The sequence below is a fragment of the Accipiter gentilis genome, chromosome 10, assembly GCF_929443795.1.
Source record: "Accipiter gentilis chromosome 10, bAccGen1.1, whole genome shotgun sequence".
Classification (NCBI taxonomy): Eukaryota; Metazoa; Chordata; class Aves; order Accipitriformes; family Accipitridae; genus Astur; species Astur gentilis.
The window spans coordinates 26,248,951-26,266,424 of NC_064889.1; the positions used below are offsets into that span (position 1 = coordinate 26,248,951).

Genomic DNA, 17,474 nt, shown 5'->3' on the forward strand with positions numbered 1-17,474 from the left:
CTGTCAGCAGGCAGAGCAGGAGGGCCGGGGCTCGGCTCCGGCTGGTGGAGGCAGCGGCCACAGCTGCCCAGCTCCGGCTCTGCCCTGAGATCCGCTGCGCCGGCGGCAGGCCGCAGCGCGGCCCCGCACCGAGGGAGCAGCGGTTCCCCCAGGCTGCACTGGGGAAATTCGGCAGCCCCGCCAGGTGCAGGCTGCGTCCCGCAGCCCAGCAAGGCCCCGCGGGGGCTACGGGCTCCCCGGTTCCTCGCTTGCACCCCGGCCCCGCAGGAAACATCGCCGTGCCCAGGCGCAGCGGCGACAGGCGGCGGCTGCGGCCCCGAGGCCGGGGTCCCCAGCCGCCGCGGCGCCCGACAGGCGCGGCCGGAGGCCCCTGGCTAGTCGCGCCCCAGGCGGGAGGCCAGGTCTGGAGCCAGGCTCCTCCGGCCGGTCAGCAAAAACTCTGCCCCGCCACCGCCCGGAGAACCGGGGAGACCACTGACCCCGGCGCCGCGCGGCGCCCCGGAAGTGACCCCCACGCCGAGCATCACTTCCGGTCACTAGCCGCGGGCCGACAGCGAGTTCCGCCTCCGGCGGAAGCGCTGTTCCAGTTCCGGGTGAGTGTCTGCGAGGAGCCGTTCTTAGCGGCAGCCGCTCGACTCTGTCCTAGCCTCGGCCCCGGACCGCCGCCGCCACCATGTCGGTCCCCAGCGCCCTCATGAAGCAGCCACCGATCCAGTCCACGGCGGGCGCCGTGCCCGTCCGCAACGAGAAGGGTGAGTGGGGGGGCCGGGGCCGGGGCCGACCCAGCCGTGGCGGCAGGGGAGGGCGCCCGCGGGGCCCCTGGTAACGGCCCGGGCGTCCGCAGGTGAGCTCTCTATGGAGAAGGTGAAGGTGAAGCGGTACGTGTCGGGGAAGCGACCCGACTACGCACCCATGGAGTCCTCGGAGGAGGAGGACGAGGAGTTCCAGTTCATCAAGAAGGCGAAGGAGCAGGAGGTGGAGCCTGAGGAGCAGGAAGAGGAGCTCGCCAACGACCCCCGGCTCCGGCGCCTCCAGAACCGCATCGCTGAAGATGTAGAGGAGCGGTGAGTGCAGGGGTCAGCAAGGAGTTGTGCCCCTGCCGTGCTCCCCTGCAGGTCTGCCCTTGCAGGGTGCTGGGGAGTCCAGATCCCCCTCTGCTGCAGTGTGGTGAGGTGTTGCCGGAATACCAGGCAAAGGTGGAGAACATTTTCCAGGCAGTGTGGGAGAGCCTCTGGCTCCTCACGTTTGTGCTGCACCATGCCTCGGGCTCTGGCTCTGCCGTGAACGGCCCTTCCAACCAGGAGTCACCATTTCCTAGGGCATAGCTCCATGTCCAGGTGTGGTTGGAGGAGTGCAGGTGAAAACAGGCTCCAAAATAAAAATTAAAGGAGTGCGCTGGAGCTCAGGGTAGCTGGAAGGGACAGTGACACATGAAGTGGGCAGGGAGTAACTGAGTGCCATTTGCCTCCTCCTGTGGAGCTGCTGCTGGTTCCGTTTCCAGTAACTGGGAGGCTTCCCACTGGGAGCTCCGTTCGTACTTGGAGCACAGACAAGGAGGAGCAGCTGGCACCTGGCCACTCCAGCATCCTGGGAAAGAACCTGTGGGGTCTGCCCCCACCTGGTAGTTCCAGCGTTTACCATGGCCTCGTTAGGAGCGATTAATGGGTAGTCAACTTCTTGCAGCCTCTTCGTGTTCAAAGTGACATCATTTAATTGGGGTCTCTTGCAGGCTGGCGAGACACCGTAAAATCGTGGAGCCCGAAGTGGTTGGAGAAAGTGATTCAGAGGTGGAGGGGGAAGCTTGGCGCCTGGAGCGGGAGGACACCAGCGAAGAGGAAGAGGAAGAGATTGATGATGAGGTGCACTTGCACAGCCAAATAATGGGCCTAGGGAAGCCCCTGAATGGCACAGGCTGGAGCTGCCTTTTGCACAGACCTGTGGCTGTCTGGTAGAACTGGATGAGTGTCACAGCTGGCTGTGACTTCGCTTGTGGGTTACTGTTCTCTTGCATGGGATGGGATGCCAGGAGAGGCCACTGTGTGTCTGGAGCGATGGGCATATTATCTCATAGCCCACACTGCAGACACTGCACTTTTTGGACAGAAGAGTGAGAGGGAAGTGGTAGCAAGGCTGGTTGTCTGACTCCTCTGTGTTTGTCTCCATTAGGAGATCGAGCGTCGGCGTGGGATGATGCGTCAGCGAGCGCAGGAGAGGAAAACCGAGGAGATGGAAGTGATGGAGTTGGAAGATGAGGGTCGATCTGGAGAAGAGTCCGAGTCAGAGTCCGAGTATGAGGAGTACACGGACAGCGAGGATGAAATGGAGCCGCGTCTCAAACCTGTCTTCATCCGCAAGTGGGTGACACGTGGGTCGGCCCTGGGTGAGGATGCGGGAGCTGGGAGCCAAGCAGATGCCGCTGCCGTGGTCTCCTTTTCCTCACAGTGGGGCGGCAGTTTGCCTCCCCAGGCGGCGGGAGTGACAGTTGCAGCCTGGCAGGGCACAGCAGGCAAGCGAGGGGCAATCCCTGCACCAACAGCCCCATATCAGCCACCTCGGGTTGCTGCGGGATCAGGCTGTGGGTGGAAGTCGTAGCAGGGTCTGATGGGAGCCCTTGGGCCAGTGCCGTACAGTGGCAAAGGGAAGCCATTGGTGGGCCATGCCCCACAGCCAGTGGCTTGGTCTCCCATTGCTTGCGTGCAGCTGTAGGGGAATGGCTTGGTAGCCCTGGCATGGGTGATGCTGGAAAGGGGAGAGCCCTGAGCTGTGGCCCATCCTTGGAGAGGGCAAAGGCTGAAAGCAGCTGTGGTGCGGGAGGGGAAGTCTGTGAGGAGCTGAGGGGCTGCACTGGCTCATGGAAGGGCTGACGGCTGTTGTGATCCCTGCCTGCAGGAAGGACCGGATCACAGTTCAGGAGCGAGAAGCAGAAGCCCTGAAGCAGAAGGAGCTGGAGCAGGAGGCAAAGAGGCTGGCAGAGGAGAGGCGCAAGTACACACTCAAGGTGCTGAGGGGCGGGCTGGGGGTCGTGCAGGGGGGCAGTTAGTGCAGCAAGCTTAGCTCGGTCCTTGCTGCAGATCGTAGAAGAGGAAGCGAAGAAGGAGCTGGAGGAGAACAAGCGTTCACTGGCAGCACTGGATGCACTTGATACAGATGATGAGAACGACGAGGAGGAGTACGAGGCCTGGAAAGTACGCGAGCTGAAGCGTATCAAACGGGACCGTGAGGAACGGGAAGCGTAAGTATCATCTGTGTAGATGTGAGGCTGAGATCCCGCAGACCCAGGCCCCATGGGCAGTTGAGATGTCTCTTCCTCAGGCTTCCCTTTGGCAGCATGGTCTTAGACCAAGTGCCCAGAGCCCCTCCTGCCCACCCTTGGGCTGCCTTTGCTCCCCTACAGAGTCAGTAAATGTACGGGAGGGCAGTTGGCAACAGCAGCTCTCCCGGGCAGGTGCTGTGGGCACACAGGGTCTCAGGGTTTTCTCTCCTGCCCAGCATGGAGAAGGAGAAGGCAGAGATCGAGCGCATGCGGAATCTGACAGAGGAGGAGCGCCGTGCCGAGCTTCGGGCCAACGGCAAGGTCATCACCAACAAGGCAGTGAAGGGCAAATACAAGTTCCTGCAGAAGTACTACCACCGCGGCGCCTTCTTCATGGTGAGTGGTGCTGTAAGGGCTTGGGCACGGCCGCGTTTGTAGCTGGGGCTGGGCCTGCGCACTGACGGGGCTGTGGGAGACCACAGGACGTTGTCTCCCTGGGGGAAGCCTCCCCCCATGGTGCCCTGGGGCTAGGGAGGCCCTGGGACAAGAGAGGCAGCATGGGACTGAAGTGATGGTGGTTATCTGATCTTGGCCAGCTCTTGTAACAGGGTGAGCGGTGACACCAACAGGGTGGCAGAGGGTGACGCCATGGTGGTCTGCCAGGCGCTGCCCTGCAGCCGCCCTTGGGAGCTCAAGCAGGACGGGTGCAGTTCCACCTGGAGCCGGCCTGTGCTGTCTCCCCAGACTATGTTAGGTTGAGGGGTCCCAGCTGAGCTGGAGCCGCTGAGCTGGAGCCACAGAGCTGTCCCCATGCTGCTGTTTGGGCTGACAGACCCACTCAGAACTGAGCCAGTTCCACATGGGCTATGGCCCGGGCTCTAGAGAAGTGGCCTGAGGGGCTGCAAGGGTGGCTGCCAGAGGCAGGCCTGGGGGACAGTGCTCGCATCCCCCACCTTTGGTAGTAGGTTAATAGGACTGCAAGCACCATGGCAGCCCCCAGCAGAACAGTGATACGGGCTTCTGGTGGCTCTCCCCCACTTCGGCATGCTGCTGGCACTTGCTGGAAACTTGCAGGCTGAGCAGGTGTGTCTCTCTCCTGCAGGATGAGGATGAGGAGGTGTACAAGAGGGACTTCAGCGCCCCGACCCTCGAGGACCACTTCAACAAGACCATCCTGCCCAAAGTCATGCAGGTGGGTGTCCTGGCCAGAGGGTGCCTGGTCCGCTTGCTGCGCCAAGGGGTTGCGGTTCCTCAGCGGGAGCAGGAGGGAGCAGCGGCTCCCCACATCCTCCCTGGACGGCTGCTCACGAGCTCTTCTGCTCCCCAGGTCAAGAACTTTGGGCGTTCAGGGAGGACAAAGTACACGCACTTGGTGGACCAGGATACCACCTCCTTCGACTCTGCCTGGGGCCAGGAGAGTGCGCAGAACACCAAGTTCTTCAAGCAGAAAGCAGCGGGTGTACGGGATGTCTTTGAGAGACCCTCGGCCAAGAAGCGAAAAACCACTTAAGGGAGCGGGCAGGAAGGCATGGCGCGGCTGACGGCCAGGCAGGAGGGCACTTCTCTGCCAGCTGCTGGAGCCTGGGCAGGGACAGGAGGGACTCAGCGCTGTGCCAGGACTTGTGTGGTAACAAGCCCTTCCTCTGCCTGTGCCATGCCTGCTCTGTCGACGCGGTGCCCTGCTCCCGGCGCTGCCGAGACCTGGCCGGCTCCCTGCCCAGGCGCTGTGGAGGACAATGGCCTGTCCGTGCTGGCCAGGCCCGTGGCCACCCTGAGGCTTCGGCAGTGCCCAACAGGGCTGTTGGGGAGTGCGTCAACGCCCCTGGCTCCAGTGCACCCACTTTGGGAGGAATTATGAGACTTTCATACCCGTCTGGGCCCCAGCATCTCCCTATCGCTTGTACCTTCCCCCTTGTCAGTTTGGGCCCTTTTTCAGTGCAGAACAGTGGACCCCGTTTCTGCAGGGCTTGGCTTTTCTACCTGGGGGGTGGTGGTGGGGTGGTTTGATTAAAGCAGTTGTTTTCTTACACGTTTTGGCTGTGGAATGCAACTGTCCCATTCTGCACTTTCCTGTGAGCCAGGATGGGCTGGCGCAGCCTGGGAGGCGCTGCACTGGCCAGGGCATGGCATGTGAGGGCAGCCATCACTGTGCCTGGCTCACTAGTGCTCCCCGAGGCCAGGAGAGGCGAGGTTCCTGCTGTGGCTCCTGGGCCACAGGAGGTTAAAAGCAAGAAGAGTGGTGCATCTCAGTGCTCGGGCAGGTCACCTTATCCTGCTCTGGTCACGGGGGTGCTGGGGCACTGCTAGCACGATGCCACATATCTTCCCACAGGCTGGGCCCTGCTCATCAGCACTGCGTGCCTCATGGGACCTGCTGCCCGGTGCTGCACGGACCACAGCGACAGCCCACTCCCACCAGTGCCTTTATTGGGTAAGGGAACACACCGCGTCTCCAGCCAGCCCTGCATCCAGCGAGGGCGTGTGCTCATCCAGCAGGCCTGGCGCTCAGTTGGTGAGGGTGATGAGAGCTTCCACCACGTTCCCCATGTGCTCCCGCAGGCTGCGCTCTGCGGCTGCCCGCGAGATCTCCATCTCAGTCATCTGCAGGGAAAGAGCCGCAACCCCTGCAGCAGCTGCAGAACAGCACAGTGGGGGCTGCCTGGCCCCAACACCGCAGGCCAGTACACACTAGCTGGGGCCTGGGCTGCGGTTTCGGTGTCTGGATGCCGGCTGTGCCCCAAGGCCTGGGATGCACCACTGGCATCCAGCCCGGTGTCCTGCCCTACTCACGATCAGCTCCAGGTCCTCCTTCTTGATGGTTACTTTTGCCAGTTCCTTCTCCCTACGGCAAGAGACAGACAAACCTCTGGTGACCAACAGCCGCCCCCCCCCCCCCCCCCCCCCCCCCAACCTCCGGCTGCCGAGGTGGGAGCGATCCCTTGCAGCAGCGTGAGGTGTGCTGTGCTCTCGGAGGCGGCTGGGGCATCAGGCCGGGAAGCCGTGGGCCGGTGCCCCGGCCGGGCTCCGAGGGGCGGCCCGGTGTGGGAGGGGTACGGACCAGGCCAACCCCCCGAGCGCCGAGCCAGCACGGGCGGTTGGTTACCTCTCCTGCTTCGCTTTCTGCTCCCGGGACCTCCGGTCTCCGATCACCGACATGGCCTGCCAGGACGAGCGCAGTCACCGTGCTGCGCGGCACCGGGCGGGTCAGCGCCGCGACCGGCGGGGCGGGCACCGGGGTGGCCGTGCAGGAGTGGTGCTCAGGGCCCGGCCCGGCGCCCCCGCAGGCAGCGCCCGGCTCCCCACCCCGGCCCGGTCGCGGTCCCGCCCCGCCCGCCGCACCGTCTCCAGGTTGGAGCTCTGGATCTCCTTCTCCTCCGCGTAGTCCGTGACGCGCTCCAGGTCCGCCGCCCCGCTGTCATGCTTCCGCGGCTTCTCGGCCGCGCGCCCGCCCGCCCCATCGCCGCTGCCCCCGGAGCCGTTGGGCTCCGTCTCCAGCTCCAGCTCCACGTCTCCCTCCGCCGCCATGCCGCCGCTCCGCTTCCGGTCACGTGCCGCCGCCGTCGCGCCCCGCTTCCGGACACGTGCCGCCGCCGCCGCGCCCCGCTTCCGGACACGTGCGTCCGCCGGAACCAGCGAGCGGCGCGCGCCGGCATGCCAGAGCGGCGGCGGGGGGCGGTGCCAGCCCTCGCCCCGCCCGCGGCCCGCCAGACCCCGGGCCAGGCCCCCGGCCCCCCGCCCCGTCCCCTGCGGGGAGCCCGGCCCCCGGCGGCTTCCCGGGCAGCGGCCCCGACCCGCCGCCGGCGGGCGCTAGCGGGGCCCGGCAGGCCGGGCGGCTGGGGTGGCCGCTCCAGGGGGCTCGGTGCCGGCGGCTGCCGGGCGCTGCCGCTGCCGAGGACGCGGGCCCGCGGCGGTGCCGGGCCGGGGAGGGCGCAGCCCTGGGCGCTGCCCGCTGGCCGAGCAGGCGCTAGGCCGGGAACGAGGGTTCGGGGTCCCGGTTTGGCTCCCGCCGTCGTCACCGCGGTGGAAGGACGGGAGTGGCCCGAACCGCCTTCCCCGGGCGCTGCTTGGAAGCGGGAAATGGCCGGGCTGGAGCGGGCCCCCGGCGGACGCCATAGCGGCAGCGCGGCCCCCGGAGCCCGGCAGGGATGGCGCCTGGCTGCTGTGGGGCACCGGCCGGGGAGACCCGGGTCCGCCACCGCCGCTTCCCTCCCGCACCCTGAGGGTCCCCTCGGCACAGGCTGCACCCCCGCCGCGCGGGGAGCCCCACAATGCTCCGAGCGGCTGCCTCAGCTCCCCGGGGCAGGAGCCGAGGCGTTGCCACCTGAAGGCAAAAGCCTGGGCAGACCCAGGCGCGTGGCAGAGGGATGTGTCCCCGCCATGGGCAGCTGTGGGGCAGCAGGTGCTCAGGTGGGTCCCAGGGTCCCTGCCATGTACGGCCATGCAGGGCTGCCAGTGCCAGGAGTGCTCCTCCCTACACGGCCAGCCGGCCCTGGTGCCATCGACGCCGCTATCGGCCCGTGGTGCTGCAGGGCCAAATCACGGTGGCAGGTCTGTGCCCGCTTGGCTGGGCTAGGTGACCAGGCTGGAGCAGTGGGGAGATGTGGGGCCTGCAGACCCCGGGGGAAAGTACCACAGGCACAGCGCTCCCCACCCTGATCCGCTGAGCGTCCCTGTGGGATGCAGCCGCCCCACTCTCACCACTGGGCAGAGCAGCCGCCCCAGCTCTCTGGCCTGAGCCCCTGCACTGCTTTGCCCCTGTAGTGCGCTGAGCCCATGAGACATGTTGTACATGTGTAGCCAAAAGAACGCCGTGACCCCGGTGCTGCCAAGCAGGGCAGCACAGCGCCCTCTCCACCAGGAGTGTGCCCAGGAGTGAGGCGGGTAAGCACAGGTTGTGCCTCATTGGCCTTGCCAGGCAGCTGGGGACCCCACGCCACTGTGCCTGCCAGGCTCTGCCATCGGCTGGCCATGCTGTCAGGGGCCAGCTCCGCTTCCAGCTCTCTTGGTTGCCAACTGGGGCCTCACGCTGGCCCTGCGGCACCCCCAGCCTCGGCAGCCCAAGCGCCTGCCCTGTCCCCATAGTGCCTGGGGCTGAGTCTGACTGTGCCACACCAGCCTGGCAAACCTGCCAGGGAGTCAAATAGAAACCTGCCCCCAGAGTGGCCTCCTGTGCCAGCTCTTCCATCTCCTGTGCCTGCTGTACCACGTGCTGCACCCACCTCTACAGCAGCCTCCGGGGCCCTTTCCCCTCTCCCCACTCCTTGTGTCCCACCACTCCTAATGCAGGGACATGTGCGTGGGGATGAGCCTGCCCAAGATGTTCCCTGGGATCCCAGGGGGCTGTGGTAGGCTGACCCCGGCCGGCAGCTGAGCACCCACACAGCTGCTCACACCTCCCCCCACAGCAGGACAGGGAGAGGCTAGGAAAAGCAAAAACACTTGTGAGTTGAGCTAAAGACACTTTAAGCCATGAACGAAAGGGGAAAAATAAACCAACACCCAACGTTGTTAAGGCAGTCGCTCATTGCCTCCCACCAACAGCCAGGTGCCCAGCCAGTCTCCAAGCAACAGCCATGCTGGGAACCAAACCCCTTCCTCTTCCTCTGCCTCCAGTCTCGCTGCCGAGGACAATGCTGTGTTGTGGACAGTCCCTTTGGCCGCTGGGGTCAGCTGTCCCGGCTCTGTCCCCTCCTGGCCTCCTGCCCACCCTGGACTCCTCACTTTGGGGAAGAATGGGAAAAGGGAGAGCCTTGATGCTGGGCGAACTCTGTGCAGCCACAGCCCAAGCACCCGCACTTTGTCAAGGGGACCAGCCACTGCCATGCAGGTGATGGCACCCTTCACGGACACCACGTGCCCCCCATGCCAGCCCATGCCCAAACTGGCTGCCACAGCCTCATCCTGCCCAGTGAGGGGCCAGGATCCCAGGCAGGGGTCCCCGTGGCCAGGGATCACTGGTGGACCCTGGACAGGCTCCCCGCAGAGCGCCCCGATGGTGGCTGCCAGGAGGTAGCAGTGAGCAGATGGTAGGGCGGGCCAAGCCGACAATCCCCCTAATCCCATCAGGGCAGTGGGGGCCAAGCGGAGCCGAGCCAGGCCATGGCGGGCACACGGGCACACAGCCGTCTCCTGCACTCGCTGCTCTGCCAGGTAGGACTGAGGGGGCTGGGGGCAGGGCTGGACCGGGGTGGGGGTGCCAGGCCAGGCTGGGGGGCAGCTCTGGCCCGCTGGGGTCCCCACTGACCATGCTCCCCCCAGCTGTGCTGCGGCTGTGGCTGCAGCTCCTGCCATGGGCTCCGTGTGTCCACAAGCACCCGCATCCTCTACACTCTCCTGCATGTCCTGGCCTCTGCAGTGTGCTGCCTCATGCTGTCCCACACGGTGGCCCAGGCCGTCAGGGAGAAGGTGATGGCGGGAGCTGGGACACCTAGGGTGATGGGGATGCTGGGATGCCGGGGGTCCCAGGGGCACTGGGGATGCCAGGGTGCCAGGCATCCCAGGGGGACTTAGGGGTCCCAGCAGCACTGGGGGTCCCAGAATTGCCAGGGGAGCCAGGAGTACTGGGATGCTGGGGATACTGGGAGGAACAGGGCTTCTGGGAGTACCAAGGGTGTTGGAGGTGCCAAAGGAAAGGGGTGCCAGGGGTACTGAAGATGCAGAACTTGCCCAGTGTGATGGGGGTCCTAGGGGTACTGGGGATGGAGAAGGTATTGGGAATGCTGTGGGTGTCAGGACTCCAGAGGTGCTGAATGCCGTGGGCACTGAGGCATGTCAGGCACACCAGCAGCCCTGTCCTGTCGCTCACCGTGCCTGTAGGTGCCCTTCTCAGTGGTGCTGTGTAAACACCTGCCTGGGGGCACAGACTGCGAGCGGCTGGTGGGCTCCTCGGCCGTGTACCGGGTCTGCTTCGGCACCGCCTGCTTCCACCTGGCACAGGCCGCCCTGCTCCTCAACGTGCGCTCCAGCACTGACTGCCGTGCTCAGCTCCACAACGGGTACAGGGATGGGGGGCAGGGCTGGGCTGGGCTGGCGAGGGATGGGGCTGCAGACGTATAGGGTTGCTGGGGGCCCCGTCACCCTGATGCTCACGGCCCCGCAGGTTCTGGCTCCTGAAGCTGCTGGTGCTGGTGGGGCTCTGGGCCGCCAGCTTCTTCATCCCTGAGGACAGCTTCATCCAAGGTGTGTCCCCCGCCCTGCCTGAGTGGGCATCCTGGGCCCCCACGTGTGGCACCTACGTGGCTCCTGTGCTAGCCCCCACATTTGCCCTGTCCCCCCAGCCTGGCACTACACGGGCGTCTGTGGGGGCTTCGCTTTCATCCTCATCCAGCTGGTACTGATCACCGCCTTCGCACACACCTGGAACAAGAACTGGTGAGTGCCGGGGTGCCGGGTGGGTACCTGCCTGCTGCTGGCTCTCACCCGCTCTCCCGGCAGGCTGACGGGTGCCGCACAGGACAAGCGCTGGTACCTGGCTGTGCTGCTGGCCACGGCCGCTTTCTACACCCTCGCCTCCGCCGCCTTCTCCTTCCTCTACAAGTACTACACCCACCCGGCCGCCTGCCACCTCAACAAGGCGCTGCTCACCGTCAACGGCAGCCTCTGCGGCATCATGTCCTTCATCTCCATCACGCCCTGCGTGCGGCTCAGTGAGTACTGCCTGGCACTGCACGGCGTGGGCCGCAGCATTCCAGGACCATTCGTGTCCTGGGGCTGGGAGGGCGGCTGTGGGCTCCCCAGGGCTCCCACTGGCCCCTCCTGTGCCTTGGGGCAAGGGAACAGTGGGACGGGGCTGCTCGGGGCCCACGTAGAGCCCATTTGCCAGCTCGTGGCACACCAGGGGCTCTGGTGACACCTCTGACCTCACCCCTGCAGAGCAGCCGCGGTCGGGGCTGTTGCAGTCCTCAATCATCAGCTGCTACGTGATGTACCTCACCTTCTCTGCACTGTCCAGCCGTCCCCCAGAGAGAGGTGGGTGATCCCGCCTGCCGCTGGCAGCCCCCCACCGGGGCACGCACCGGTCTCACCTCCACCTCCCCGCAGTGCTCTACAAGGGGCAGAACCTCACCGTCTGCTTCCCGGGCGTCCGGCAGGACGAGCTGCAGACAGAGGACACCACCGTTGCTGTCCTGGGGGCCGCCATCATGTACGCCTGCGTGCTCTTTGCATGGTGCGTGTACCCATGGCATGGGGCAGGCAGGGCACCCGCAGCACCAGCCCTTCTGGGCATGGTGAGCCTGACAGGCACCGCAAGGAGACCCTGTCCCCAGTCTGTGGCACAGCCAGCAGAGCCAGAGGATGTCCCGAGGGATGGCAGGGCCAGAGCAGGCAGGACGTCTGCAGATGGGCAGGGGCAGCGTAGTGACCCCAGGCACAGCACAGCAGGTGTCCTCCAGTCGTGTCAGATCCATGGAGGGGGGCGCTGGGTGTCTGGCACAGGGCGGTGGGTGCCCATGTTACAATTTCTGCCTCTCTTCTGGGCACAGTAATGAAGCCTCCTACCTTGCTGAGGTCTTCGGGCCCCTCTGGATGGTCAAAGTCTACAGCTTTGAGTTTAAAGTGAGTACGGATGCTGTCCCTTCCCCCCGCTGTGCCCTGTGTCCTCCTGCCATGGACACCCCAGACCTGCTGCTCCAAGCCCCGGACCCAGGCCTGGGGCAGGTTTGTCCAGCCAAGCACAGGAGACTTCCCACAGAGCACCCCTGCCTGCATCGGCTCCTCAGAGTCAGGCAGCCCCAGTGCCAGGCAGGGCTGGATCCTGTGGCAGGGCTCAGCCCAGCAGTGGTGGCCATGGGGCCAGGCTGCCCTGCCCCAGCAGCAGTTGCCACCACACTCCTCTCTCTGCAGAAACCCTCCTGTTGCTTCTGCTGCCCAGAGAAGATGGAGGAGGAGGTCAGAGGTGGGTGCTGGGTGGGTGGGCAGACCCTGCCCTTGAGTGCCTGTGTCCCAGCCCAAGGGGTGCTGGCAAGGAGGGGTTGCGGGACCCTCCGTGCCCCTGTGCTCTCCCAGGCGCCGAGCCAACATGTGAGCAAACGGAGGAGACCGCCAGGGGACAGTGCATCATCCAGGATGAGCGAGACCGGGTGGTCTACAGCTACTCAGCCTTCCACTTTGTGTTCTTCCTCGCTTCACTCTACGTCATGATGACCCTCACCAACTGGTTCAGGTAGAGCCCCACGCTTCTGCCCAGCCCTCCTTGCTCTTGCTCCCCTTGCCTCTTGCTAGTGCAGCCACCAGCATTGTCCCCCCCTTCCCAGCATCATCACCTCCTCAGCGTCATCACCCCACCAGCTCCAACCCACTCCCTGTGGAGGTTCAGGCTGCAGCATTGCACTCCTCACTAGCCCTCTGCTCCAGGCCGTGCTGGTGTCACTGAGCTGATGCCTGCTGGGGAAGCACATGGCTCTGCACCCGCAGACATGCACCGCTTCAACCAACAGCCCCTGCCAATGGCAGTGCAGTGAGCCAGGCTGGGGTCTGCAGGGCTGAGGGGGCTCCATGGCAGGTGGGACATGCCCAGGGCCACGGAGCTGCTGGGACACAGGGTGACCTGGTGGGTGCAGCTGGTGCTGGGATCCCTGTGTTGGCATCCCTCGGGTGCCCAACAGCTGCCCTCTCCCACCAGCTACGAGAATGCGGTGCTGGAGACCACCTTCACACACGGCAGCTGGTCGACCTTCTGGGTGAAGATGTCCTCATGCTGGGCCTGCGTCCTGCTCTACCTGTGGCTGCTGCTTAGCCCCTTCTGCCTCCACAGCTCCCCCCAGCACCGGCGCAGCAGCCCAGCCCTGCGCATCGTGCGGCGACGACGCGCCCAGCAGCGCATCAGCGTCTCCACATAGTCCCTGCTGGGACAGACTGTGCCCAGCCGCTCACATGGCAGCAGCAGGGGCTGGTGCCTGCCATGCCCTGTGCCTGTGCCCTGGCCCCACTGGGTTCCACTGGACTCCCTGACCCCCATCCCAGGAGATGGCGGCATCTGAGAGCCTGAGGGGGACACAGGAGGTGGGCGCTGACAGGGACACCAGTCCTGCGCTGAGCCAGGGCCACCCGAGGGGCTGGCTGGAGTGAGCCAGGTGGTGGGTGCTCAGCCCTGGCTGCTGCTGGGCTCCCTCTGGGCAGGGAGGCAGCTCCTGCCGCACACCGGCTACCAGTCTGGCTGCCCTGGCCCAGGGTCTGCTGGGCAAGCAGGGCTCTGCCCTGGCCATCTCTGCGTCTCAGCTCATCCACCGATGGTGTGCTTATTGTAAATAGCTTCTTCAATACATTTTTATATAAAACTCTGAGCTGAGCCTGTGCCGTCTGCCCCCATGCAGGCCGCAGCTGTAGGGCTGGGCATGGAGGTGCCCACACCACCCCAGCACCGGCCCCTTCCATGCAGCAGCGATGACCAAGGGTGCCTTTAGGACAGCTCTGCTGGAGGGGGGGGGCAAGCTGGGGGTGGCAGAGGAGGGAGCGCTGGCCTGGGATCCCGGGCTCCAGGAGAGCGTTCAGCCCATGGCTAGTGCTCCCTGCCTGCTCCCAGCTGAGCCCCTGGAGGAGCCAGCTCACCCCCCCAGGACATGGGTGGTTCCAACATGACACGGTGCTGGGTGCACTGGCCTGAAAGGTGCCTGCGAGCTGTCGTGGCACCAGTCTGGCCTGGCAGTGGGGCCAGTGCAGGGATAGGACCCCTAGACAAGCACCTTCCAGGGCAGCAGGGACTGCCCCAAACCACTTGGCCAAGGACCTGCCCCAGGACACTGGGGACAATGCCAGGCTGTGGGGTCCCATGGGCACCATGCCCAGCCCTGGCTGCAGCTGCTCCTGTCCCCCACCACAGCAGCTGCCCTTCTCCCTGGGGACTGTGGTCACAGCACCCCCAGACCACCCTCCACCCCATCTGCTCTCTGTGGCTGGGCAAAGCCCTGGGGAGGATGGATGGACAGGCAGACAGACGGACGGAGCCCCCGGCACCTGCCAGTGCCCAGTGCTTCAGCAGGAGGGGAGACTGGGGGGAGCCTGAGGCACTGGGTGGGGGTACTAGTGCAGGTACCAGAGCAAGCCAGGGCATCGGCGGCAGCTGGGGGGGGGCAGCCCAGCTGCCCAGGAGGGCACGGTACCAGCACTGCTGCAGGATCGTGGGCCAGCCCCGGGCCCCATCCGCAGAGCAGACACATCGAGGTGGTTCCATGGGGCCCAGCAGCACTGCAGGGCCACGGCACCAGCTGCACCCAACAGGTCCCATGCTGCAGCGGTGGCAGCCAATGCCAGATGGGGACTGGCACCTGCAGCCAGGGGTCCCGCCAGACCCTGTGCCCACCAGCCTGCCACAGCCAGCAGGATATGGTCCCACAGGAGGTGAGAGCAGCACTGCAGGGCAACGCTGTGGTCTGGCCCTGTCCTGATGCGGCAGTGCAGTCAGCGTGGGGTCTCCAGCTGGTGCAGCGGGGGCTGCATTGGGAGCAAGGGGGGTCTATAGTGCCCAGCGCCCAGCACCCCGGGCTGGGCACTGCGGCTCACACCTCTCCCTCCCCAGGAGATGCAGGGACCCACACGGAGCTCAGAGACAGGAGCCAGGCAGCTGTGGCACCAGCTCAGGGACATCACCCAGGTAGGGCTGGGCAGGGGCCCAGGCAGTGATCCCCTGCAGCCCCGGGCACCCAAGAGCTCCCCGGTGCACCGGGCTGTGCCCCAGCAGGGACTCGTCTCGCCCTGCCCGGGAGAACGATCGGCTGCATCACACCCTGCGCGAGGTCAAGTGCAATGTCTCCCAGCTGCAGGCAGAGCTGGGACAGCTGCGGGGGGACTTCCCTGAGCAGGCCCAGCAGCACAAGAAGTGGCATTTTGTGGGAGGGGGATGGCGGGGCTGTACCCAGCTTTGCGGGAGACCCTGCCTGCACATGGCCCAGCGCCAGCCCCATGTGCTGCTCCAGCAGCCGAGCAGGTGGCACTGCCAGCAGGTGCCCTGCCGAGCCTGGCTGCAGGCAGGGAGGCTCTGCCAGACCCTGTGCACTCCTGCCTGCCCTGCTGCTGTGGGGAAGGCCAGGCACCCATTGGGGAAATGCTGCCTTGCTCGGCCCCGTCATGAGCACAGGCGGCTGGGAAGTCTGCCCAGAGCTGCTGGCACATCCCTCCAGGCCCACTGTTGGCAGGCTCTTGGTGTTCTTGGGACTCCCTGGCCCTCTCAGCACCTCCATGGGTACCTCTGCCTCCCCAGGCATGGGGTGCCTGCTGGCTTGGGGCTGGAAGGCCCTATGCAGCCCCTGTGCCCACTGAGGGGGCAGATCCCCATGGGGGCCCTGCCATGAGGCTGCTGTGTCCCTGCAGGGAGCATCTGGCCCTGTGGGAGATGGCGGAGGAGAACCTGGTGTTTGCAAGCTATGTCAGGATGCTGCAGTATGTCCCAGCCCAGCCAGGCAGTGGAGGGGGAGCCATCACTGGGGCAGCCGGGGATGTGCTGTTGCCTGCAGGCTGCCATTGCTGTGGGTACAGCCCTCCCCTGGGTCAGCCCCTGCTGCACCCTGGCTCCCTCCCACTAGGATGACAAACAGAAGCCTCTGCAAGAGCAACAGCCTGCGCTCAGCCCTGCTGCTCGGCTTGCAACCAGACCCGTGAGCGGTGAGCCCTGCAGCCACTGCAGAGCATGGGGCTGGCACCCATACAGGAGCAGAGGGCCAGGACTGGCACCCACAAGGGCAGGGATGCTGGGTGCTGGCCGGCACCGTGGGGCACAGCAGCTGGCTGGCTCGGCCGCCCTCACTTGCCCTGCCGGCACCCCTGGCTCACAGGGACACAGCATGCGGGCTGCTGCCAGCACTCTGGGACCCACTTGAGCCCCTGGAGCTGGAGGCCACAGTCCCCCCCAGGTACCCCCCACAGGGTGCCTCCATGCTGAACCTTCTGCCCCACAGCCATGCCCCCCTGCTGCCCGCCCAGAGGGCACCCACAGCAGGTGAGTGATGGAGGGTGGAGGGGCAGGCAGGCTGCAGCCCCCCTATCCCTGAGCACTGCCCTCCAGCACAGGAGCAGGGGGGGGAAATCCCAGCACCACCCACTCCCCGATGCAGCCTCTGGGGCAGATGGAGACCTGGGCTGCAGCAGCGCTGGCCTCGGGCAGCAGCAGAGCTTGGCCTCCAGCCCAGACACAGCCTCCTTGCTCAGCAGTGCAGGCAGCCACAGCGTGGAGGACAGTCCTCCCTCCAGCTCCCACGAGGGCACCAAGGTGAGGGATCTGCCCCCAGCACCACAGGCTAGGGAAAGGGACACAGGACTGCTTGCCCGCAGCTCCCAGGTTTGGGGCCCTCACCATGACATGTGTCACCCAGCAGGCCTCTGGCCCCCTGACAGGTGAAGCAGACGGACCCAGTGGCTCTCCCAGGCGCTTCAGCAAGAGGAAGCTAACTGCCTTTGCACCGGAGGTAACGGGCAACTCCCCATCCGGTGCAAATGGTCAGGCTACGGGGGAAACCGGGGCACACCCACACCCTGTGCCAGCAACCCACTGTTGCTTGTGTCACCAGGAGTGCAAGAGGGGAGAGGAACCCACATCCCCCTGCCCCATGTACCAGCTGGTTCTGGCAGGGGACAGGGACATAGGGAAGTCCAGCTTCCTGATGCGCCTCTGCACAAATGAGTTCAGAGGAGACATCTCCAGCACCCTTGGCACCCAGCTGGGGCAGAGGCACAGGAGCAGCACCTGACTGCCCCTCCCAGCAGGGGTGGACTTGCAGATAAAGCAGCTGCTGGTGGACAGGGAGCAAACCACATTACAGATCTGGGACACAGCTGGGCAGGAGAGGTGAGAGCACAGGGGCTGGGTTGCCTGCTGCCATGCCAGGCCAGTCAGGGCCAGGTCCTGCTCTGGCAGCAGCCCTGCAGGCTGGCAGTCACTGCACCAGCAGCAGAGCAGCCCTGGGGCAGTGGGCCTGGCCCAGGCCCACAGCAGTGACACCCCTGGCCCCAAGTACCAGAGCATCACCCAGTGCTACTTCCACAAAGCGCACGGCGTGCTGCTCCTGTACATCAGCTCCCCAAGCAGCTTCCTCAGCATCCACCAGTGGATTGAGAACATCAAGGTAGCAGGAAGGGTCCAACAGGCACCCAGCCCCCATAGAAAGGGGCAGGAGCTTTGGGGCCAGGCTGTGCCATGCTCCAGACAGTCCTAGGGGAGCAGGAACGAGACAGGAGTGAGCTGGGCTGGTTGCAAAGCAAGGTGGGGGGCCAGCCTCTGGGAGCAGCAGGA

General features: G+C 65.5%; 3 protein-coding genes across 3 annotated transcripts; 2 read left to right on the top strand and 1 right to left on the bottom strand.

Moving 5' to 3' along the window:
* The first annotated feature begins 559 nt into the window (after positions 1-559).
* MFAP1 (microfibril associated protein 1) lies at positions 560-5,280 on the top strand. Its single transcript, XM_049812052.1, has 9 exons — positions 560-752; positions 845-1,064; positions 1,730-1,859; positions 2,167-2,354; positions 2,890-2,998; positions 3,072-3,232; positions 3,490-3,649; positions 4,356-4,445; positions 4,581-5,280. Exons 1-9 carry the CDS (start codon positions 674-676, stop codon positions 4,761-4,763), a joined length of 1,320 nt encoding a protein of 439 aa, XP_049668009.1. The 5' UTR covers positions 560-673; the 3' UTR covers positions 4,764-5,280.
* Positions 5,281-5,663: 383 nt separating this feature from the next.
* HYPK (huntingtin interacting protein K) lies at positions 5,664-6,806 on the bottom strand. The gene is made up of 4 exons (XM_049812053.1): positions 6,593-6,806; positions 6,357-6,412; positions 6,044-6,095; positions 5,664-5,854 (listed from the first exon to the last, which is right to left on the bottom strand). Exons 1-4 carry the CDS (start codon positions 6,776-6,778, stop codon positions 5,759-5,761), a joined length of 390 nt encoding a protein of 129 aa, XP_049668010.1. The 5' UTR covers positions 6,779-6,806; the 3' UTR covers positions 5,664-5,758.
* A 2,424-nt stretch (positions 6,807-9,230) lies between these two features.
* SERINC4 (serine incorporator 4) lies at positions 9,231-13,491 on the top strand. The gene is made up of 12 exons (XM_049812051.1): positions 9,231-9,403; positions 9,512-9,658; positions 10,070-10,248; positions 10,353-10,432; positions 10,531-10,624; positions 10,688-10,899; positions 11,126-11,221; positions 11,294-11,420; positions 11,737-11,809; positions 12,098-12,149; positions 12,260-12,416; positions 12,876-13,491. The coding sequence occupies exons 1-12, from the start codon at positions 9,353-9,355 to the stop codon at positions 13,090-13,092; spliced, it is 1,485 nt and encodes a 494-aa protein (XP_049668008.1). The 5' UTR covers positions 9,231-9,352; the 3' UTR covers positions 13,093-13,491.
* The last annotated feature ends 3,983 nt before the right edge of the window (positions 13,492-17,474 follow it).

Coding starts and splice junctions, on each gene's coding strand:
- MFAP1 (XM_049812052.1), top strand. CDS start 674: ATGTCGGTCCCCAGCGCCCTCATGAAGCAGCCACCGATCCAGTCCACG. Junction 1,065..1,729: donor GCTGAAGATGTAGAGGAGCG/GTGAGTGCAGGG, acceptor GGTCTCTTGCAG/GCTGGCGAGACACCGTAAAA. Junction 2,999..3,071: donor GGCGCAAGTACACACTCAAG/GTGCTGAGGGGC, acceptor TCCTTGCTGCAG/ATCGTAGAAGAGGAAGCGAA.
- HYPK (XM_049812053.1), bottom strand. CDS start 6,778: ATGGCGGCGGAGGGAGACGTGGAGCTGGAGCTGGAGACGGAGCCCAAC. Junction 6,413..6,592: donor AGAGCTCCAACCTGGAGACG/GTGCGGCGGGCG, acceptor TCGTCCTGGCAG/GCCATGTCGGTGATCGGAGA. Junction 6,096..6,356: donor CAGAAAGCGAAGCAGGAGAG/GTAACCAACCGC, acceptor CTCTTGCCGTAG/GGAGAAGGAACTGGCAAAAG.
- SERINC4 (XM_049812051.1), top strand. CDS start 9,353: ATGGCGGGCACACGGGCACACAGCCGTCTCCTGCACTCGCTGCTCTGC. Junction 11,222..11,293: donor CAGCCGTCCCCCAGAGAGAG/GTGGGTGATCCC, acceptor ACCTCCCCGCAG/TGCTCTACAAGGGGCAGAAC. Junction 11,810..12,097: donor TCTACAGCTTTGAGTTTAAA/GTGAGTACGGAT, acceptor CTCTCTCTGCAG/AAACCCTCCTGTTGCTTCTG.